This window comes from Mustela putorius, unplaced genomic scaffold, assembly GCF_011764305.1.
Source record: "Mustela putorius furo isolate JIRA1106 unplaced genomic scaffold, ASM1176430v1.1 tig00003899_pilon_pilon_pilon, whole genome shotgun sequence".
NCBI lineage: Eukaryota > Metazoa > Chordata > Mammalia > Carnivora > Mustelidae > Mustela > Mustela putorius.
In genome coordinates this window covers 1,746,706-1,770,532 of record NW_025422048.1, presented here as the reverse complement: position 1 = coordinate 1,770,532, position 23,827 = coordinate 1,746,706, and the positions used below count along the sequence as shown (strand labels likewise).

Genomic DNA, 23,827 nt, shown 5'->3' with positions numbered 1-23,827 from the left:
AGGATGAAAACCCAACTTTTGCATCAACATGGATGGGACTAGAGGAGATTATGCTGAGTGAAATAAGTTGAGCAGAGAAAATCAATTATAATATGGTTTCCCTTACTTGTGGAACATAAGGAATAGCATGGAGGACATTAGGAAAAGGAAGAGAAAGATGAAGGGGGGAAATCAGAGCGGGAGATGAACCATGAGAGACTGTGGACTCCAGGAAACAAATGGAGGGTTTTAGGGTGGGGGGGATGGATGAGCCTGGTGATGGGTATTAGGGAGGGCAGGGACTGCCTGGAGCACTGGGTGTCGTACACAAACGATGGATCACGGAACACTGCATCAAAAACTAATGATGTACTGTGTGGTGACTGACATAACACAATTTTAAAAAAATACTAATTATTTATATATGCTGATCTTCTATTTGGCTACATTGGTGCGGTTTTTAAAATTTTAATAAGTTGCTCATTGATTCCCTTCTTTTTGTAATATAGAATCCATAATTCAATAATTCTCAAATGCTGACAAGTCTTCTTTTTTTTTAAATCCCCATCCTGCTCATTTCTTTCTCTCGTTGCATTGGCTAGTACTTCCAGTGCAAAGGTAAACAGTGGTGGTAACAGGCAGAGGCATTTTTTTCTGTAGGCTGTAGGGGTTTTTTTAAAATTAATTAATTAATTAATTAATTATGTATTTATTTGAGACAGAGACAGGGAGAGCACAAGCACAGAGAGGAGCAGTGGGAGAAGCAGACTCCCTGCTGAGCAGGAAGCCAGATGTGGGGGCTCAATGCCAGGACCCTGAGATCATGACCTGAGCCAAAGGCAGACACCTAACTGACTGAGCCACCCAGGCATCCCTGGTGTAGGCTTTTGGGTAGCTAATCTTTTTTTTTTCTTTTCTTTTCTTTTTTTTTAGATAGAAAGAGTGCAAGCAGGGAGAGTTGCAGAGGGAGGGGGAGAAGCAGACTCCCCGTTGAGCAGGGAGCCCCATATGGGGCACAATTCCAGAACCCTGCAATCATGACCTGAGTTGAAAGCAGATGCACAACCAACTGAGCCACCCAGGCATCCCTTGGTAGCTTATCTTTATTAGGTTAAGGAAGTTGTCTGTAATCTTAGTTTGATAAGAATTTTCATCAGGTGTTAAGTATTGATTTATATCTAATGCCTTTTCTGGATCTATTGAGATGGTTATATAATTTTTCTTTTTTAGTTTGATATACATTAAATGACAATGATATATTTTTTTGATGTTCAACCATCTTTATGTTCCCGGGATATATCTTACTTACTTGTAATGTGTGTGTGTGTGTGTGCACACGCGTGCATTTAATATACTGTTGGATTCAGTGTTTTTGTAACAACTCTGAGATATAATTCATACACTGCAAAAGTCACCCTTTTAATATATAAACTGGAGGTTTTCATTGCTGAATTCAATTTGTGGATATTTTCTTCAGGATTTTTTTTTTTAGCTCTAACTTCCTATACTTGTCCATTTATACGTTATACTAAATTCATAAAAATAAATTTTGGTAGATTTTCCTCATTTTCTTATACCCAGAATAGTTTGTATAATTTAGGAAATCCTTGAAATCTTGGTAGAAAAAAAATGTTTTAATGTCTGGAGCCTATTTTTTCTGGGAAATTTCTGAATACTGCTTCAAGTTCTTAAGTGGTGATTTTTTTAATCTGAGACCTCCTCCCATCCATCCTTGCCTAAGGGCTGCTTCCAGGAGCAAGGAGCCCGCCCATTCAGATGCAAACACAGCCAGCCAGCAGCTGGGTCACAGGCTGGCAGGATCCTGAGCCGAGGAGCAGCTAAGCCCACACTCCTACGTCAGGGAGACTGGGAGATAATAAATGTGTGCTGTCTTAAGCCACTGTTTTTGAGAATTTGTTATACAGCAATAGAAAACTAATACACCTGTTGTAGATAGTTGAATGGTGGTCCCCCAAAAGACATGGCCACATGGAAGCTGTGAATGTGAGCTTGTTTTCGAAAAGGGTCTTTGCAGATACAATTAAGTGAAGGATCTCAGTATGTGATCACCGTGGATTGGGGGGCCCCAAACACAACGACCGGCATCCACACAAGGTAAAGAAGATGAGAAAGACACACACAGACACAGAGGAGAAGACTGTGTGATCAGTGGGGCAGAGAGCTTAGGATTGCCGCGGCCATCCGAAAACGGAGGAGCAGACTGTCCCTCAGAGTTCTCAGAAGGAACCAACCCCGCCCACGTGTCCATCTCAGACTTCCAGCCTCCAGAGCAGCTGGATGGGTCAGGGCAAGATGGGACTCACACTAGTCGAGGATCTCTCTGCTCCTGGGTGGCAAACGGCTTGGAGGAGACTGACCTGGAGGCCAGGCAAGCAAGAGGAGGCCATCAGTGGTCTGGAGGACAGAGGGGAGACAAGTGAGCAAAGTGAGTGGAGACGGTGACACGTGGGAAAGTTGAATCCGCCAAATGGCAAGAAAAAAGGAGGTGGGAAAAAGGGCCCTAGGCCTTGAGCTGGGGTACAGGGAACCTGAAGCTAACAGGACGGACAAAACACAAAGAGCCCTTCTGACGCCAAAGAGGGGCCTCAATTTTTGTGCCAAAGTAAACATTGCTTAATGCTTGCTCATCTAAAGAAGCAGGAAAAGCAACCTCAACGGGAAACAAGACAGTTGTGCGAGGCCATGCCTCGAGCCTGTCCGAGCCCCTGGTACTCCCCAGTGGACTGATCAGTTCACCAGCTCCATCCCTGTTACGTGACTGCAGTGGCCATTCCCTCCATGGGCTGTGATTCCGAGGTCATTGGATTCCAGCTGGGCCACGGCCTTCCCAATCTTTCCCTGTTCACAAATAAGCATTATCAACTTCAAGGTACATGAGACTCAGCTGTGACAGGGATTAAATATTTTAGACCTGTTCCCCAATTCTTACATTCCTTTTGAATTGTGTTATAAATCTGGGCAGAGAGCAGAATTTTCCAGAGGGGGCAGGCTTTGCTCTGGCTGTGCTCCCAGGCTTCTGTCTCTCCCTGTACTTCTCAGGGCCCAGGTAGCCAAGGCCAGTAGACATGTGGTGGCCCCCCAGAATGTTCACATTCTAATCCCTGGAACCTGTGAATGTGACCTTATCTGGCCAAAGGCACCACAGATGGGACTGAGTTAAGGACTTAAGATGGGGATGAGATCCTAGATCATCTGGGTGGGCCCAAATTGCAACCATGTGTATCACCTTAGAAAAGGTTGGTCTGAAAGAAGTAAGAAGCAGAGAGAGATTGGAAGGTGCTCTGCTGCTGGTTTTGATGGTGGAGGAAGGAGCCATGAGCCAAGGAATGCTGCTCCAGAAGCTGGAAAAGACCAGAAAATGGGTTCTCCCCTGGAGCCTGCAGAGGGAACACAGACATGCGGACACACTGACCTTGGCCCGGTGAGACTGAACGCCCCCACTCCCACCCCCATACCTGGCTGTATAAGCTCCAGGGTCCTCACTGACACGGGCTCCTTCTCTGGTCCTGAGATGGGCCCTAGCAACTTTGTAATCATAACTTTGTAGTTATAATTCTACATTCCCTTTATTAAAGAAGGCCCTCCAAATTGCATAAGCTTTAGGCCCCGCAAACCATAGATCCACCCTCCCACTGGCCAACAGAATGAGACCCCCATGAGTGGTTCGCTGGGTCAGCAACATTCCAAAACAGCCCTGACAGACTCTCCTGGATCAAACTCTATGCAGGCTCTTCAGAGTCCTCTTCCTGACTAGGCCTCAACCTTGGCCTATAAAGACTTAAACAAAACACTAATGTAGTGTCTACAGCTCAACTCTGTATCCCTAGGATGACCCTACCCTCTCCTTAAAGTACATGCCTGAGAAAATTCAAGGTTGCCAAAAGAATTTCCAGCATTGGTGGTAGAGTGGTGAGCATAGCTGCCTTCCAAAAGAATTTCCAGTTTGTTCCAGCCAATTCCAGAAGACCCTAGTCTGTCAGCCTTTGTGGGAGAACAGGAGCCTAACTTTGAGGAGCGCCAGTCAGCAAACTCAGACAGGTTTCATGTGACCCACCACCCCTTCCTGCTTTTTGTGATTTTTCCCTCCCCTTACTCTACTGAGCCCCCGAAACGTCTTCCCTGCTCCTTCCTTCATCTTTGAAAATGCCCACTCACCTCCTCTGAGTCAAAATTGTGTGGGTTTACACTGTGCAGTAGCATATTACTAATGAAGATCTATCTTTGCCACTTTAACTAGGGTCCACTTTGATTTTCTTTGACCTCCCCAACTCTCCGCCACCTGGTTTATACTCCCTGTGTGATGCTCCAGCTTGAAAATCTACTAGGCAGCCAGGCCCACGGCCCAGTCCCAGGAGCCCTTTATACCTGGATCTAGAAGCCAGAGACAGGGAAGTCAGAGACTCAAATCATGAAGGGATTCAAGGCAAGGAAAATTCTCCTGCTGGCTTCGAAGATGGAGGGGACCACATGACCATGAAAGCAGGTGGTGTTTGGAAGCTAAGAGCAGCCCCTGACTATCAGCCAGAAAGAAACAGGAACCTCATTCCTATAACCACAAACAGGGAAACAGGGCCCATGACCTTCAGGAGCCTTCAGACCAAAAGGCAGCCTGGCAATAGCTTGACTGTGAGACAGTCAAGTGAGGCAGCCTGAGACCCACCCACGTCATGCCTGGAACTTTCAATCAACAGAACTACGAGCTAGTAAACGGGTGCTGGTGATTTGTTATGCAGCAATAGCTAACTTATACACTTGCCAGTCATCATCTGGGCCCTGGCCAGAGAGAGCTGAGCACAGGGCTCCAGATGGCTAAAGATGGGGGCTTTTCTCCTCCTCTTACCACAGACTGTAACACAAGAGTCGCTTCTTTGCTCTCCTCCTGGGCTAGATTCGCCTCCGTGACAGTTATCACTATTGGTAACTGTGGAGCTACTTTTCAAGGTCCGGACTATGACATCCATGAGGGCAAAGAGCTGATCGGTCCCAGTCCTAGCTGTATCCCAGCACCTACCAAGTCCCTGGCACACAGCTGGCGCTCAGTACATGGGATGAATGAGCGGGCACTCGGGAGGTAGGAATGCTGAGGAGGTAGTCAGAGGGCAGCTCCAGAATCCCAGGTGGCAATGAAAGGGAGCCTGGAAGGGGCTGGGCAAAGGTGAGTAGAGACAGGGACTGGCACTGTCCCCCATCAAGGTCAAGAGACCGCAGAGGAGCTGGGCTGGTGGGAAGACGGAAGGAGGAGATGCGGGCCCAGAGGAAGCACCTCGGGGGCAGAAGAGGTGGAGGCAGAGAGGGCGGCAGGCCCAAGGTATGCCCTTGGCAGCTTGGAAACAAGGCCACTGTGGGAGGAGCGGGGAGACACAAACAGGGACGTTCCAGATGGATTTGACTAGATGAGGTGAGCCTAAAAGGGCCAGAGGAATGCAGGTAAGGAAGTAACACTGTAGGGCAAAGAGGGTGCCGGCCCCCTCCCTGTCTTGCCCCCGTGGTATGTGGGGCAAGAGAAAGAATGCAAGGTGGTAGCTGCTCAGTTGAGGCAGGAGGGAGAGGAGGAGGAGGTACGGGCAAGGGCAAGGGCAAGGGCAACAGGCACAGCAGAAGGCCTGGGAACGATGAGAGCAAAGGAGATGATGCAGGGCCCGCGCAGAGAGGGAGTGGGGAAGAAGACGGGTGCCCAGCATTTCGTGTCCTCCAGCAAGAGTCAGGGGGTGAGTCTGGTGCAGTCAGCTGGGGCCAAGATTTTGCAATGGACCTTTGCAGTCACTGGCAGCCCCTGCTTGGGGTCCAGGTGTAGGCAGCTTCCCTTCTCCCTCACCAAACTCTGAGCAACATGTCTATGCCCCACACTCCTCGCCCAGGGTAGCCAGAGTGGGTGTTGCACAAATGTCAGGGTCTTTGGAGGATCCCTCCTATGTGACCCGGCCTGCAGATGCAAAGGGCTCGGAACTAGGGATGCCTTAGGGAGACAGGCATTCCCTGCCCCCACGGAGTTTGTAGTCGCAAAGGGGAAAGGGGCCTCTCTGCAGGAAAGACATGGGGTCCCGAGGTACCGATGCTGGTGACAGAAGCTCTGGGCAGAGCAGGACTCTGTCACAAAACCCAACGCAGCGGAGCCACTCCCTGGCAGCACCATCTCGGGCACACCATGCAGCAGCGTGGGCCTCAGTTTCCTAACACGGGCACACTTTGGTCACATGTACCACACGAGGCTTGTAAAGACAAAATGAGGTAAATTATGGAAAAGGGTTACAAAACGCTGCTGGTATTTCCTTGAACTGTGAGATCGGAACGGAATGTAGCTTTCGGAAAGCTGGGAACCAAAGCAGTAGAGCCGAGAACTTTTCCCAGCAGGGCGCCTCTAATCACTTGGCCGAGGGAGTGCGTAAATCCCACCCCCTCCTCCAGCAGATGCCCAGCCTGCCGCGGGCTCACACACATCACCCGTGCCCAGCATGGCCAGCCTCGTGCCCAGGCAGCCCTCCGTTCTGCCCACATTCTCTTTCCAGGCTGGTAGGGGGGGGGCCCTCATTGGGGTGGGGACTGGCTCACCAAAGACCATTCCAGGTGACCCCACAGGCCTGTCGGCCTTCCCCGGGTCCTCCTCGTCCCCCTCCTTCAAGCACATGGCCCACACGCTGCCTAACAGCCTCAGACTCGCACTTACCCGAACAGAGAGGCTGCTACCAAAGAGGGGAAGTGTGAGCTAGGAGGCGACTAACAACTGGCCTTGGGCCCCGAAATTAGGAGCAGGATTAAATCTTAAACCACACGGTTTTGTTCTACAACCATTGTCTGTCAGAACTCATTTGCCTAAAACCCACGAAGGGCAGGTGCCTTTAGTCCCGCCGCGAGCTGGTGGCAGAGTTCCTCAGATGCTTAACTTGGCACGGAACAGCTCATGGCTGTTTGCGAGGGCAAGGTGACATGTGAGTTTGCAGATGGAACTAAACCCTAAAGCCAGGTCAGGTGGAATGGCTCCTGTGGTGATGTGTTGGTCACCATCGGCAGATTACTTATGTTGAACTTACAAGGGATTCTGTGCCTTTTAAGGATGTGGATTCCAGGTTCCACCGGAGTAAAGCCTGAATTGTCATGCCAGAAGGCGAGATCACTTGAAAATCCCATCATGTCATATGAGTAGTCTGCTGTTGCCGTGGTGAATTTGTGTTACACTGTGACCTTGATTCTGAGCAGAAGCGTACGTTGCCTTGACCATGATTACACAAAACACGTTGTCTAGGAAACAGAACAGGAAGGGCTAGATCATTCTTGGCTTTGACTGGAAGCCACACAGACTTATCTTGTACCCAGTGGGGTCTCAACTTTCCTCGGGGGCCTCTAGGCTGTGTGTGTGTGTGTGTGTGTGTGTGTGTGTGTGTGTGTTACAGACAAAGGCAGCAGCAGAAAGAGAGAGGCCCTAACCTCACTCTGCACACGCTGGGAAGCTTTAAGCCCAGACAAGCTTCTGCTGCTGCTGTTTGGAAGCAGAGGGGCTTGCAGTGCTCTCTCCCGTCTCTTGCTAAGAGGCTGCTGGAGAAGCGAGCAGTGACTCTGACCTTCCGCCTGCTCCCTGTTACCTGGTGCGGCTCTGGAGCTGAGGACGTGTGCTACCGTGGCAGGGCCCCACTGGCCTCTGGATTTGTTTTCCCATCGAAAGCGCCTGAAGTGTGCTCTCTCTCTCTCTCTCTTTCTCTCTCTCTCTCTCTCACGCACACACACACATGCACACACACACTCACACCAAAGGCAGACTGACACAAGAGTAGCTTGTTGACACTCCAGCCTGTTCCTTTCCCCCACATAAACCATGCGTGCCCTCAGAGCTGGTTTCCCAGGCCAGCCACAAAAGCCACCTTGACCTAGAAAGGCGCCTACAAGGAGGGATCCTATGAGCCTGTGGCCATAGATGCCCGTGTTGTGGCAGAGGTCACTTCCAGCAGGGCACACTGAGTAAGGCATTGTCTGACTTCCAGTCTAATGGCTTCCTGGCCCACTAGCCCAGGGCCCTTCCGTCTCCCAACCTGAGAACAGCCCAGATTAGGAGTACACCCTTGACTCCTCTCTGTTCCTCAGCCACAAGCTCAAATCCCTCACCAGTTACCAGTGACTGCTGTTGTCTCGACACCAGGGTAGACTTACAGCCCCGCCGTCTACCCTTCTCCGCTCTCCCTGATGCCTACTGTGTCCCAGGCCCTGTCCTCACTCCATTGCCAACTGCATGTAAAAGGGATACCGTCACTACTTCCCAAATAAATAAGCAAGAGACAGAGATCACCATGAGACAAGTACCAAGGAGAGGACACAAGAGGATACACACACAGCAGAAAAAGTTAAGTGTTCCAGAAAAGTCCAGAGATGAGCTCGAATCCAGCCCAAATCCCGTCACCCAGAAAGCCCCCTCATTTACATTGCCCCGGTGTGCACTGATAGAAAGATGGACAGATGTAGCAATACGTAGGTGAGACAAAACTATTTCCCCCAAAGGATCATCCAGCATCCCCAGTTAAGAGGAGCCAGAATCAAAAAGCCACGTAGCCATGAGAGACTATGGACTCTGAAAAGCAATCTGAGGGTTTTGAAGGGGCGGGGGGTGGAGGTCGGGGAACCAGGTGGTGGGTATTAGAGAGGGCACGGATTGCATGGAGCCCTGGGTGGGGTGCAATAATAATGAATACTGTTATGCTGAAAATAAAAAATAAATTTAAAAAAAAAGCCACATAGCATATGATTCCATTGATATGAAATGTCCAGAACAGGCAAATCCTTAGCAACAGAAACAGATCAGTAGATGTCAGGGGCTTCGGGAGCAGGGAATAGGGTATGCCTGCTAATGGGCATGGGATTTCCTTTTGGAGCAATGGAAATGTCCTGGGAGCCGACAGTCATAACAGCCATACGACTTTGTGAGTATACACAGAATGTATGGTACACATTGTGAGTATGCACTAAAGATACAGAACGGTACACTAAAAAGGTACATGGATTATGTCTCAGTAAAAATGGAGTCATGACATATGCACCGCATTTCATCTAAAGTATTACCCTCACTCATCTCATTTGTGAACAAAGAAAAAAAACAAAATGAAAATACTGTTGAAATTGTAATAAGTGTTTCTTTACAAGAAGTCCTAGTTCCTAAGAGATCCCACGGAGGTTAAGGAAAGAAACCAGGGAAAATGCTATGCTTTTTGAAATACCTGAAACATTATGCTTAATTTCATGCTCCAACACAGTATCCAATGACTACTCTAACAGCTGAGGAAATCAGCCCATGCTCCTCCTCCCGCCCCTCACTTTTCCACCTCTGCTTTGTGTTACATTAGGACTTGTACGTTGTCAAAGTTTCTAAGATTTGCACTGTGCCCTGGAACAGGACAGGTGTGACTGCATAATCTCACACTTGCCTCATATTAATTCTGCACATACGCGGAATTGGTGTTCGTTCTTCCACTCCTCTATTCTTTGCTGAAATTTCTCCTTATTATCCAGGGGTCATTTTGACTTGACAGAGAAGTTGAATGGAACTGGTTCTCCTCTTGTTCTCTTTTTCAGGAATACCGACTTTGTATACATATGTACAATGCCCTTTCCTGCCTTCTCTCCAACCCTCTGCTCTCTTGCATTTTGTACAAACCTTACAAACATGTCCCCACGTGGCCATGGCACACGTGTTCTCTTTGATCATGTTTACTCAGAGTGAATTGCTTTTAGTGGAGCTTTCATCTCAGTAATATTTGTATTTCTCTCAATTCTTTTCTGACTTCTGCCTTTCTTTCATTTCCTTCTGTTTTCTCATCATCTCTTCATTAAACTGTCTTTTCTTTTGCGAAATCATGTTTTCTGGAATTGCTTTACATCACTGGAGGGTTTTTTGGCTTTGTTTTTGTTTGTTTGGTTGGTTGGTTGTTTTGTTTTTTGTTTTTTCGAGTCTCCCTGTAGTTTTTGTGTAATTTTCCCTTGTGATGTGCTTTCGTCTGTTTGCTTCCATTCCTTTCCTCCTCTTACTATTTGTGTAATTGTTGCCGTTGCCAGTTTGCGTGTAGGACCCATGACGCACTGGGAATGTGCACGATTTTGCCAACATGTCCACATTGTCTCCGGCTTCCGCGTGGTCTGACCGCGTCTGCACACTGATGTGCCACTGTTCCTGTGGCCTGTCCCTAAGTTTCATTAGTCTAACCAGAGATTTGTTTTCTATTTGGCTACGACTTGCCTGCCTGTGATCCTTGACCTTGGAGCAGTCTGACTCTTGTTCCATCCACGCGGGGCCATCGCGGACCCAGTCGGCTCCCCAACCTCGTCCAGACAGTGTTTGGCTGGAGAGTGTCCTAATGTGTGGCTAGGGGGTGTTGCAGTTCCCAATGCCGTTTCTTTGAAGCTGCCTTTGAAGGAAAGCCAGCCCCTCATTCCTCTGTAAGACTACAGAGGAAAGGAGCCCAAGGCCTTGAAGGAATTTCCTTTCTTGAGTCGGCCTCTTTTAGAGGCAGCGGAGACTCCAGCCTGAGCACAGAGCTCCACCCGCCCTCTGGCTGAGCAAGTCACGAGGGAGTCCTGGACTGGCTCTGGCCCCTTTGATGGGCAAGATAAGGCTTCTTGGGCAGTCCCGAGTCTGAGCTGTTCTTAAACCGTAACCCAGCAGGGCCTTAGTTCGTAGAACTTCTCACTCACTTGGGAAGAAGCTAAAGAGAATGTGGCCTGAAGTAACCCCGGAGAGGCAACAGCAATAGGGACTGCATGGCAGGGGGCCCTGGCTGCCAGCCGCTCGCAGACTGGAGCAAAGGGCAACAAGGAGCCTGCGGCCATGGGCAGGGGGTGGGGGGTGGCAGCTAGGGCAGGACAGCTCCAGGCAGGGAGATCTCTGCGGCAGGGTGGAGGAGGGCCTGGTGGGAGCCCAGGCTGTGGTGTGCCTGCCGGCTAAGGTGCCTTCGAAATCAGAACTCACTTCCTAAGGGGTACAGATGTTGTTCCGTGGGGTACAACACCCCCCTCAGTGAGGGGATCTGTTCCTTTGGGGCCTGATCTCAGCAGAGCTGGCACAAAGGAAGTGAAGATGGTGAGAAGCGGGGTGGGGGTGGTGTAAGATCGAAGTGGAAGCCGCATCTGTGTCCCACCACGTCACACCCGAACTAGGCAGATGACCTGCAGAAGGTGAGTGCCGCGCCCCACGGCGCCACCCTCACACCTGGCCCAGCACTTGGAGAAGTGGTAGGAGGCGATCCGGAGGCAGCAGCAGGTCAACACCACCGTGCTAGCCTGACGTTCTGAGCATGTTTGTAAATGACCCTTGCTTCATTTCTCTCTTCCAATTTTTGTGCAAATTCCTCCTGTAGCCAATCCTAACTTGGGACCATAAAGGGCAAGGAATTCTGGAAGAACTAGTTGTAGCTTAACCCACATCTAGGGGTGTCTCCCTGTTTCCTCCACCCCTCTCCACCACCTGTCTACATGGTGGGGGGTCATCCACTTTGTGTTTCAGAAACACACATGCCTTTGGCTCACTCAGCCCCCCATAGCCCTGTGGGCACTTGTCTCTGTGCGTGCTGGTGGGCAGGACTGGAAGAGAGGATCACCGAGGGGAAACAGCCCCGGGGCCCAGCCACGTGGAGGGAACTTCCCGGAAGTGCTGCCCCTGCAGCAGTGCTGGAGCCCGCTCAAGCACAAGTTCCTGATGCGACCCCCTTGGCCAGTTTCCCCAGTCCACCACCATCCCAGCACATTTGGAATGCACCAGAATGCTCCAGATGACGGAAGTGGGTCCTAATGGGAACAGACTTGCACTGCCTCCCCAGCCCTAAACCTTGGAGAAGATCGAGTTCTGGGTCCTAGAAGGTGGTCACTGGGGCATGGGTTCACCAAACGCTCCCTCGAGGCCACCTGAGCCTGGATGCCCTCTTACCCAGAAGAAGTAAGTTGGCTCCTTGGGGACCTAGCTTCTAGAAGAGTCTCTGGAGCCCTTCTCCAGGGGACTTGTCCCCTGAAGCCCTATGAGGCCATCAGAATGTGTTGGCAGAGCAAGACTCGGGCCCCCACATGAAGCCCCTATTGGTGAGCCGCTCAAGGCCAGTTCCTGAGTGCCCTCCAAGGGGCAGGCAAAAAGTGCCCCCCCCCCAGGCAGCCAGCAGGCTTCTCTCTTTTTCATCGTTCAGGGCACTCCATACTGGGGTACTAGTTGTCTTTTGTTGAATACAGTCACCTCCTCTACAGATAGGAGACAGGCTGGGACCGAGATAGGCATGGGGCCAGATGTGGGTAGCAGTCGCATCTGCACTGGGCTTCGGGGAAGGCGGTCCTCACTCTCAACCTCCACCCCTTAGCCATCAGGCCTGGATCCGACCCCATGCACTGGAAACCGTGTGACTGCTGGGGTGGAGCAGCTCTCCACTCCTCAGGGGTCCACCAGCTGCCCCCGGGTACAGGCAAGGACAGAAAGGGGCTGGATGTACGTGGACTTGCACCGTGGCCAGGCAGAGGGCACAGGAAGAAGACTAAGAAGGAAATGTGAACAGTGTTATGGAGGTCTGCCTGCAAGGGTGTCTCTGACCCACCCCATCTGAGACACGAGTAAAGACCGGAAGCTCTGGGGAACTGGGAACAAGGGCTCCCCCAGGAGCCTGCTCACTTGGCTGGATGGAGTGAACCAGTGTGTTCTTCCAATTCACACGCAGACTTCACTTGGGCCTGGGAAGGGTTCTCAGGCATGCGCCCTGCTGCCGACCCCAGATTGGGGGCTCCCCTCTCTCCACCAGACTGATGCCCCCTCAGACTTCAGCTATAGCACCCAGTTCCAAGATACAAGAGGCAAAGGCCCACCTACAGTGCCACATACCCCGGGGCCAAAACCTTAAGCTCCCCTGGTCTGCTTTCCCCCAACCTGCCCTGGAGGGCACGGACATGGCCTTCCCAACTCCCAGCCGCCCAGCAGGAGCAGCAGCAGCAATGTCCTCTCCTGTGCAGAGGGTGGGAGCTCTTTCAGCAAGTGTCATTTGCAGGCTCCTGCACCACGTGTCCTTAACAATCACATCCCACCACCGATGGAAGCTCAAAGGAAATTACCTGAAGAGTGACAGGTGTCTCATGGGTATTTGGGGAGGGCTGGAGAGCCAGGCTTGGAGGCCTTGCAGAGAGGAGCAAGGGTCTGAATCACACTGCCCTGGGCAGGTGCCAAGAGCTCCTACAACTCTCTCCCACAACTAGGCACAGACGCTCTGACTTACAGCAGTAATACAGGACACAGGTGTTGCCATGAGAACCACAGCCCCACTGCTCCTCAGGAAACAAGTCTCGATGTCCCTGCTGTCACCAGCACACCCAAGTGCAATCTATGTGGCCCCTGCTAGTTCCCATCTCTGGCCCCAGATTCATCTGACCGATGGGTGCTGGTCATGTGCCCAGGCCCTAGCTTAGGGAAGCTTCAGGGGAAGCTGGGAAAATGCCAACCAGGCATTTTCTGCTCCTTCCAGCCTCAGCCTCAAGTGGCAGCTTCCCAGGACAGAGGAAATGAGCAGTGTCCACTGGACCCACCTAAGTGGTGCAACTGCTTATTTCCCTTAGTGTGAACCCCACTACCCCCATCCCAAAACATGACCCCTTCGGAGAGCAGACCCCTCCCCTCCCCCAGCTATCGTGCATCCCCCTTTCATTGTCCATTAAGTAGCCTCGTCTTTTTTTTCCTTGACACCAAGCCTGTTAGCAAGTGGAAGCGATAGGAAAATACGCCCATTCTCCCAGAAACCCAAGTGTCTAGATTTTTTCAGTTGCTCAGTAAGTGTTAATGTTGTTCCATGATGAGTTTCACGCTTAGAATAATAAAATACATTCGGGGTTCTTCAAAAACCTATCACTTTTTTAATACTGACTTTCTCAACGAGGATGCTAAGGGCGTTGGAGCTATGACAGCTCTTTGATGCATGGCCTCACTCCATTCACTGCACACCTTAAGCAATGTACAATCCCAGGAACTGGATGTCAGAGATCCCTTTAACTTAGTAAAGGAGAAAACCATCATTACTCCCACTTAGTTTCAAAAGGGAAAGAGGGCAGGGCCATCCCAAGACAAGGGCCAATGGAACCCCAAAATTTTACAATCCACCTATAAAATAGAAGAAAGCTCCTGATCATATCCTAGTCTTCCCTTCCAAGTGCCTCATATAACCTCTCCCTGGAAAAGTCTCCCATATGTACTGGATAAAAATCGTCTCCCTGGCTCCCTCCCCCAACCCCAGCAAACCAGCAAACCCTTCCTTATATCGGCCCACAGCAGAGGCAAGACTCAGCTGAAACATGCAATGAACTTTATTGAAGAAAACATTTACTGAAACCGTCAAAGAAGGAATGACAACAGAGAAAGGAACATCTAACAGCCACTAGAGCCCATAGGTTATGCCCCCCACACCGGGTCCCAAATGAGGTGTCTCTGCTTCCTCCAACACTGTGGCCCTCCTGCTCCCTGGCGGCCCCACCATCAACCTCTGGCCAGGATGATAGAAACTGGCCACATCCCCTCACCCCAGGGCACCCTCCCCTCTGGCTGACATGCTGGGGCCTGGTGCCACCCTAAGGCCTGCACAGGACAGTCCCAGGAAGGTGGAAAACGCAGCAGGGGACACTCGGCCAAGCCGGGGACACGGAGTCACAAGAAACAACGTGGCACATCAGAGCACGGTTCCCGTGGAGACTCCCGCTGGCCACCTCGGTCCTTGGTTGGTTCCTCCTTCCCGAGGTCACTGGGCGAGCAGCAGCCGTGCCCTCGGGCATCCTTCCCGCCGTCTCCTGGAACTGGGCTGGGGATCTCGGAGATGGGGCTGGAAACAGCTGCTCAGAGAAACACACACACATCTCCACGAGAACAAGCAGCGGCCGGCTTAAATCTACACCGAGAAAGCAGCGGTGGAGCTCACAACACTGGGAGAGAGAGCGAGCGGAGCCCCGGTCACCACTGAGGCTCAAGGCAGGTCCCTGGGCTGGGAGGTGGCTGCCCCAGTAGGCCAGGTCACCCACCATGGGCTCTTGCACACCTCAAGGCTCTGCACAGGAACGGGACCTAGTGGGGTGGAGGAGTAACGTGACACGTGGGTCATAAGGGCCCCACAGAGACACAAGCAGGTTTCCCAGAACATGGAGTGACGTGCCCTGGGGGATGCGCATGAGGATCTCCCTCTTGGGAGACCCAAGAGGCTGGCACCCTTGAGGCGGTCCCTAACATCTCCCAGTCCAGTGTAGGTGGCAGATGGCTCCGGGTGCCCATCACCTAGGCTAGGGTCAGCCACTCAGGGGTGCTTCCCAGACTGGCTGCCTGAGTTGGCATGGATTGGGACTGGGGCAGGGGCCAGGTAGGGTGCTGCCATGGGTTGCGGGGGGGGCACCTTTCCCCGCCCCATGTGGTGTCAAGTGTGGTCATCCTGGTCACTTGGAAGGGCTCATGGTGGTGGCTAGGGTGCCTTGGGGAGGTGGGGTCCAAGGAATTTGTTTGGGCTGAGTGGGCTGCTCCCTCGGCCCTGCCCCCCAACATAGGGTGAGGCTTCTGCCCCGGCATGGCCTCCCTCTGCCTCCAGAGCTCTGATACCTGAGAGGAGAGGGGGGCCCTGGGACTTCTGAGCCTATTTGCCTGAGGAGGACTTGGGGGGGATCGTCTCCCAAGCTCCATCCTCATTTCCAGACTCCTCTGGGATAGGCTCCAGCCCCTCCTCAGGGGACCCTCTGGCCTCCTGGTCTCCGGCCTGGGCTAGGCCCTCTGGCTCATAGCCAGGACCTCTTGGGCCCACCCTGGGAACTCGGCCCATCTGGGGAGGAATGGGACCCCCAGGGGCCTCTGAGGGTCTTGCCTGACCTAGGCTCACAGAGATGGGAGCATTTTTATCTTCCTGAGTGGCAGGGAAGAACTTGGAGCTCTCCTGGGGGGCAGGGGCAGCCCTGGCAGCATCATGGGCTTCAAGAGCAGCCCTATCAGCTTCCACAGTGCCAGGAACTGCCTCACTGGCCTCCATGTTGGCTGGGACAGATTTAGCAGGATCTTCATTGGCTGGGGAGGCCTGGGTTTGACCTACACCCACAGGGATGCCCTCGGTTACGACCTCAAGAGCCGGGTCAGCCCGGAAAGCATCTTCGTTGGCTGGGGGATCCCCGGTTTCATCTGCACCCGCAGGGGTGCCCTCGGTGACAACCTCAAGAGCCAGGTCAGCCCGGAAAGCATCTTCGTTGGCTGGGGGATCCCCGGTTTCATCTGCACCCACAGTGGTGCCCTCAGTGACGACCTCAAGAGCCGGGTCAGCCTGGAAAGCATCTTCGTTGGCTGGGGGAGCCCCAGTTTCATCTGCACCCGCGGGGGTGCCCTTGGTGACGACTTCAAGAGCCGGGTCAACCCAGAAAATATCTTTGTTGCCTGGGGGGGCCTCGGTTTCATCTGCACCCACAAGGGTGCCCTCGGTGACGACCTCAAGAGCCGGGTCAGCCCGGAAAGCATCTTCGTTGGCTGGGGGGGCCCCAGTTTCATCTGCACCCACGGGGGTGCCCTCAGTGACGACCTCAAGAGCCGGGTCAGCCCGGAAAGCATCTTCGTTGGCTGGGGGGGCCCCAGTTTCATCTGCACCTGCGGGGGTGCCCTCGGTGACGACTTCAAGAGCCGGGTCAACCCAGAAAATATCTTTGTTGCCTGGGGGGGCCTCGGTTTCATCTGCACCCACAGTGGTGCCCTCGGTGACGACCTCAAGAGCCAGGTCAGCGCGGAAAGCATCTTCGTTGGCTGGGGGGGCCCCAGTTTCATCTGCACCCGCAGGGGTGCCCTCGGTGACAACCTCAAGAGCCGGGTCAGCCCGGAAAGCATCTTCGTTGGCTGGGGGGGCCCCAGTTTCATCTGCACCCACGGGGGTGCCCTCAGTGACGACCTCAAGAGCCAGGTCAGCCCGGAAAGCATCTTCGTTGGCTGGGGGGGCCCCAGTTTCATCTGCACCCACAGGGGTGCCCTTGGTGACGACCTCAAGAGCCAGGTCAGCACGGAAAGCATCTTCGTTGGCTGGGGGGGCCCCAGTTTCATCTGCACCCGCAGGGGTGCCCTTGGTGATGACTTCAAGAGCTGGGTCAGCCCAGAAAATATCTTCGTTGCCTGGGGGGGCCTCGGTTTCATCTGCACCCACAGGGGTGCCCTCGGTGATGACCTCAAGAGCCAAGTCAGCGCGGAAAGCATCTTCGTTGGCTGGGGGGGCCCCAGTTTCAACTGCACCCACGGGGGTGCCCTCAGTGACAACCTCAAGAGCCGGGTCAGCCTGGAAAGCATCTTCGTTGGCTGGGGGGGCCCCAGTTTCATCTGCTCCCACGGGGGTGCCCTCAGTGACGACCTCAAGAGCCGGGTCAGCCTGGAAAGCATCTTCGTTGGTTGGGGGGGCCCCAGTTTCATCTGCACCCGCGGGGGTGCCCTCAGTGATGACTTCAAGAGCCGGGTCAACCCAGAAAATATCTTTGTTGTCTGGGGGGGCCTCGGTTTCATCTGCACCCACAGGGGTGCCCTCGGTGACGACCTCAAGAGCCAGGTCAGCCCGGAAAGCATCTTTGTTGGCTGGGGGATCCCCAGTTTCATCTGCACCCGCAGGGGTGCCCTCGGTGACGACCTCAAGAGCCGGGTCAGCCCGGAAAGCTTCTTCGTTGGCTGGGGGGGCCCCAGTTTCATCTGCACCCACGGGGGTGCCCTCGGTGACGACCTCAAGAGCCGGGTCAGCCCGGAAAGCATCTTCATTGGCTGGGGGGGCCCCAGTTTCATCTGCACCCACGGGGGTGCCCTCAGTGACGACCTCAAGAGCCGGGTCAGCCTGGAAAGCATCTTCGTTGGCTGGGGGGGGCCCAGTTTCATCTGCACCCGCAGGGGTGCCCTTGGTGATGACTTCAAGAGCTGGGTCAGCCCAGAAAATATCTTCGTTGCCTGGGGGGGCCTCGGTTTCATCTGCACCCACAGGGGTGCCCTCGGTGACGACCTCAAGAGCCAGGTCAGCCCGGAAAGCATCTTTGTTGGCTGGGGGATCCCCAGTTTCATCTGCACCCACGGGGGTGCCCTCGGTGACGACCTCAAGAGCCGGGTCAGCCCGGAAAGCATCTTCATTGGCTGGGGGGGCCCCAGTTTCATCTGCACCCACGGGGGTGCCCTCAGTGACGACCTCAAGAGCCGGGTCAGCCTGGAAAGCATCTTCGTTGGCTGGGGGGGGCCCAGTTTCATCTGCACTCACGGGGGTGCCCTTGGTGATGACTTCAAGAGCTGGGTCAGCCCAGAAAATATCTTCGTTGCCTGTGGGGGCCTCGGTTTCATCTGCACCCACAGGGGTGCCCTCGGTGATGACCTCAAGAGCTGGGTCAACCCGGAAAGCATCTTCGTTGGCTGGGGGATCCCCGGTTTCATCTGCACCCGCAGGGGTGCCCTCGGTGATGACCTCAAGAGCTGGGTCAACCCGGAAAGCATCTTCGTTGGCTGGGGGATCCCCGGTTTCATCTGTACCCACAGGGGTGCCCTCAGTGACGACCTCAAGAACCAGGGCAGCCCAGAAAGCATCTTCGTTGGCTGGGGGGGCCCCGGTTTCATCTGCACCCGCAGGGGTGCCCTCGGTGACGACTTCGAGAGTCGGGTCAGCCCGCAAAGCATCTTCGTTGGCTGGGGGATCCCTGGTTTCATCTGCACCCACAGGGGTGTCCTTGGTGACGACTTGGAGAGCCACGTCAGCCCGGAAAGCATCTTCGTTAGCTGGGGGATCTCCGGTTTCATCTGCACCCGCAGGGGTGCCCTCGGTGACGACTTCAAGAACCAGGGCAGCCCAGAAAGCATCTTCGTTAGCTGGGAGGGCCCCAGTTTCATCTGCACCCGCAGGGGTGCCCTCGGTCATGACTTCAAGAGCCGGGTCAGCCCGGAAAGCACCTCTGTTGGCTGCAGAGGCTTCAGCAACCTCTTCACAGGCAGGGGCAGCCTGGGCAGTGGCCAGCCCTCCACTATCCACACAGGCCCCTACTTCCGGTTGGAACTGCTCACCGCTAACTGGGATGGCCTCCCATGCTTCAGTCTCACGAATCAGCCGCAACATCCCCAGGAAGCCAGGTGGTCTCCTCTCCAGTCGCATCCTCCTCAGCTTGTTTTGGAGCAGCTCGTTCGGCCGGGCCCGCATCAGCACCTGCCTGGCGCGAACCTGGTCTGCGACGACAGGGTGGAAGGCCCCCTTCTCCACAGCCGACTGCAGCAGGCCCTCCAGGCGCATCACATAGGCAAACAAAGTCTCCTGAGGCCGCTGAGCACAAGTGAGGAACTTGAGCCGGGCTGTCACGCAGGAGTCCTTGTCCCCAAACACCTGTACCAACGCAGCTAGGCAATCCTGAGCAGGCATGTCGGGATCTTCTGCCAGGAGGCTGCCCAGGAGCTCCAGTGCGGGGCCACCCAAGCTTTCCAGCAGCCGTCGCCTCCTCTCCCTTTCCGACACGTAGCGCCACGTGTACAGCATGTCATTGGCATGGTCCAGCCAACTCTCAAAGGACTCTTGCTCTTGGTCTGGCTCTTCCAACCCAGAAAAGGCTCTCAATTCCCCAAAGGCTATATTTTCCAGCACAAGCTGCTGGGCCTGGTTCCACTGCTGGGTCCAGGATCCTCCCGCATCTATGACTCCTGAAACCCCCACAGCTCCTTCCTCCCCGGCAGTGCCTGCCTCCCCAGCAGCTCCTGCCATGCTCACAGATCCTGCCATGCCAGCAATTCCTGTGTCACCTGCCGCTCCTTCCTCATCGGACACCCCCCCTTCATCTTGGGCTCCTGCCTCCCGTGCAGCTCCTGCCACTCCTGCCACACCGGCAGCTCCTTCCTCACCTGCTACTTCTGCCACACCCCCAGCTGCTGCTGCACCTGCGGCTCCCTCATGGGACACTCCTCCTTCATCTTCTGCTCCTGCCTCCCCTGCAGCTCGTGCCTCATCTGACTCTCCTCCATCTTCAGCTCCTGCCTCCCCTACAGCTCCTGCCTCACTCACAGCTTCTTCCTCATCTGCAACTCCTGCCTCCCCTGCAGCTTCTTCTTCATATGACTCTCCTCCATCTTCAGCTCCTGCCTCCCCTGCAGCTCCTGCCACACCTGCAACTTCCTCCCCTGCAGGTCCTGCCTCACTCGCAGCTTCCTCCCCTGCAGTTCCTGCCTCACTCGCAGCTTCCTCCCCTGCAGGTCCTGCCTCACTCGCAGCTTCCTCCCCTGCAGGTCCTGCCTCACTCGCAGCTTCCTCCCCTGCAGGTCCTGCCTCACTCGCAGCTTCCTCCCCTGCAGCTCCTGCCTCACTCGCAGCTTCCTCCCCTGCAGCTCCTGCCTCACTCGCAGCTTCCTCCCCTGCAGCTCCTGCCTCACTCGCAGCTTCCTCCCCTGCAGCTCCTGCGCCACCTGCCTGGCAAGCCACTGCTTGACTCTGGGGCTGTGCAGGGAAATCTGGTCTATCCTGTGACTCTGAATCAGGGGCCTGGGGCAGAAAGACCACAGGCCAGGGTCCTCCTTCGCCTGGTATCTGTCGAGGGATCAAACTTCGGTTTAAATACTGAGGAAACTCGACCAAGGCGACCTTGCATCCAAGCTCCTTTCTGAACACTTTGCCCAGCAGTCGGTACCTGCCCAGGGGCCACAGGGCAGCGTGCACAGCCTCCTGGAATTCCTGGTCCCCGCAGTCATCAGGGATGCCCAGGATGAGCAGGGAACGGTGTGCGTTCACACCCATCCACCTGCACCAGTCAAGCAGCATTGCCAGTGGCATCGCCATTGCTGAGAACCTGAGGGTGGAGAGAAATGACTAGATAGGAGCACACAGACGGTCACAATGTGAGCCTCAGCCGTGGGTTTCAAGGGGTGAGAGATATGTTCATACCTACCATACCATAGGCTACCCTACTACATAGTCAAAGCCTCACGTCCTTTGCAGTGGTGCCCTGGAGTGCTTCCACTCCGCATTTTGTTTGAGTTTAGAAAATTTTTGTGATGATACATTAGTTTATTTACCAGACATAGGCCTAGTCCAATTTTCTATTCTTTCTGATATCACTTTAAGAAAGTTGGTTTTTAAGGACGCATGGGGGCCTCAGTCAGTGAAGGGTTTGCCTTCGGCTCAGGTCATGATCCCACAGTGCTGGGATCAAGTCCCGCATCGTGCTCCTTGCTCAACAGGGAGGCTGCTTCTCCCTCTGCTGTCCCCTCTCCCTACTTGTGTGTGTGTGCATGCGTGCATCACAAATAAATAAAATCTTAAAAAAATAAGGAAGTTCCTCTCCCCCAGAAATAAGTCAAGTATTCAAATTTTTGGCATTATTTTTTCCAAAATATTCCCTGCATTCTCTTTTTAATGTCTGTCTCATCTGTAGCAATAACACTCTTCCATTCCTGATGTTGGTAATAAGTATTCCTTCCCTTTTTTCTTGATTAGTCTCACTAAGGCTTTATCAGTTTTGTTTCTCCTTTAAAAAAATGTATGGCTCTGTTAAATATCTACAATTTGCTTTCTACTACTGATTTCTTCTTTTAGCTGTAACATTTTTTCAGCCAATTCATTTTGCATTTAGTTCACTCTTTTTTTTTTAAGTTTCTTTAAATGGACCATTGGGTCACTGATTTTATGCCTTTCTTTTCTAATGCACCTACTTAGGAGTAAAACATTTTCTGCTGATTGTTTCTTTAGCTGCCTCACTAACTTGGGTAAGTTGTATTTTTTAAATTAATCAGTTTGAAATATTTTCTAAGTTTCTTCGGTTTCCTTCTTTGAGCCATGGGTTTCCAAATATTTGTTGTTATTATTATTAATGTTATTTTATAAAAGATTCTATCTGAGAGAGGCAGCACGCGCACGAGTGAGCAGCAAGAGGGGGAGGGCAGAGAGAGAAGCCAACTCCCAGCACAGGGTGCACGCTTAGCCAACAGAGCCACCCAGGCGCCCCTATAATTCTTAATTTTAAATAAAATTCCGTAAGACCAAAGAACTTATTATGCAAAAGCACAATCCTTTAAAATTTCTGGAGACTTTTTTTATGGCCCAGCATACACTGTATGTGGGTGGAAGGGAACGAGACTTTACGTTCTGTGGAGGACAAGGTTTTGCAACTCCCCCTGCTGGAATCCGTCCGCCATTTCGCGCAGAAGCGGGCAAAGCCCCTTCCTGAGCCCCGCACGTGCTCAGCTGCCGGCCCCACGTGCCCGCGCATCCACCTCCCCTCGGCGAGGCGCGCCGTGCTGTTTGCGCAGGCGCAGAGCGTCCTCGGGGCCACGCCCGAACCGACCGGTAGAGCCCGCAGAGCCTAAGGCAAGCAGGGCGCCCGCAGGGGCTGAGACGGCAGCCTCCGGCTCCACGACCTCGCCACGCCCGCGAGCTCTGCCTTCTCCCAGGAAGACTCCCCTCCCACACTCTCCACAGCCACAGCCCGTCACCGTTCCTGGGCTCCCACCCAAGCGAAGCGCCCTCCCGAGGGGCGCATCCGCGCCGGCAGCGGCCCGCCCGCTAGCCTCTGGCCTCCCCCCACACGACGCAGTTCCCTCCCCCAGCAGCGCCGGCAGCGGTGGGGGCGCCTTCCCAGTACCCCCCCCCCGCCGCCCGGTTCCTGTCAGGGGCAGTTGGCGTGCTCGCCTCCCGGCTCCCCCCAGCCCCGTCGCTCCCTCCGGACTCTCCGGCACGCCCACTCTCCGCGAGGGGGGCTCCCCCTCCCCCACAGAGCAGCCGTTAGCCCTCCCGCGGCAAACCGAGCCCCGCGAGGCCCTCGCCTCCCACGCTCCGCACCCGCAGCCGAGCCCCCCCACCCGCGCTGGGGACGTATCCCTGCCCTCTCAGCACCCCGCCAGGGAGCCGACACCGCCGTCGCCTCCAGCCGCCCTGAGCCCCCCCTTCCCACGCCTCACACAGGCTCAGCCATCAGGACTCCTGAAGCCCGCCCCCACCAGAGCGGCCCCCCCCCGACCGTTCCCCTCACAGCCAGCAGTCCCCCCGTTGGGCCCCCAACACTGGGATGCCCTCAGCGGCCGCTCCTTCGGCCCCAGTACCGCCCCCCCCCACCCCGCTCCCACAGCGCCACACGCGGCGACATTACCCTGCCTCCCACCTCCCCTCACCCCGGAGCCCTCCCCGCCAGACCCCATCGCTAGGAACCATTCGGGCAAACCCCCCCCCGCCCCCCAACAGGCGCCCTCTCTTCCACCTCAGCTCCCTGACCGCGGACAGCCCCTCGGCCCACATCCCTCCTTCCCGGTAACTGCCGAGCCCGGGCCCATCTACTTACTTCGTCCCACTCAGAACAGCTCCACACGCCCGCTCCGAAAGGCCTGAAGCGCTCTCGCCAGCCGCACAGCCAGGAGCCGAGTGGCGCAGCCTTCCGAGCACGCGGCGCGAAGCCCGCAAGCGCTTCCGGCCACTCCCAGAAGCCCCCAGGCGCTGGAGGCAGAATGTTCTCGGGGCGTCTCTCGACCAGGCAAACGATTGGCTGAGGAGGGCACGTGACGAGGCGCCGTGTTACTGAAGCGACCTGCCTCGGAGTCTCACGAGACTGATGTTCCGAGATCCGTGTTCCGAGACCGATGCTCCGAGGCTCTCGAGCCTCCCGAAGCAAAAGCCGAGCCGGCGCCGAACGACCTTCCGCCAATGACACGCCTTACCAACAAGGCAGTGGGGATGGCGGAAACTTGCAGATGGAGACAGCTCTTTGCGCAAAAATGCTCGAATTTTTTTCGGAAAGTTTATTTTCTATTCTTGGTAATGTCATGCAGGCATTCTATATTTTTATTGATTTCTTATCTAGCTGTATCAGTCCCTAAGGCAGAAGTGTTAAAATATCTACCTATAATTATGAGAAAGTCTGTTTCTCT

The 23,827-nt window shown here is 54.3% G+C and overlaps 1 protein-coding gene across 1 annotated transcript; it reads right to left on the bottom strand.

Annotated features, from left to right (window-relative positions):
- Nucleotides 1-14,276: 14,276 nt before the first annotated feature.
- Nucleotides 14,277-23,366, bottom strand: LOC101673292 (PNMA family member 6A). The gene is made up of 2 exons (XM_045068007.1): nucleotides 23,245-23,366; nucleotides 14,277-20,760 (listed from the first exon to the last, which is right to left on the bottom strand). Exon 2 carries the CDS (start codon nucleotides 20,748-20,750, stop codon nucleotides 15,597-15,599), a length of 5,154 nt encoding a protein of 1,717 aa, XP_044923942.1. The 5' UTR covers nucleotides 20,751-20,760; nucleotides 23,245-23,366; the 3' UTR covers nucleotides 14,277-15,596.
- Between the last annotated feature and the right edge of the window lie 461 nt (nucleotides 23,367-23,827).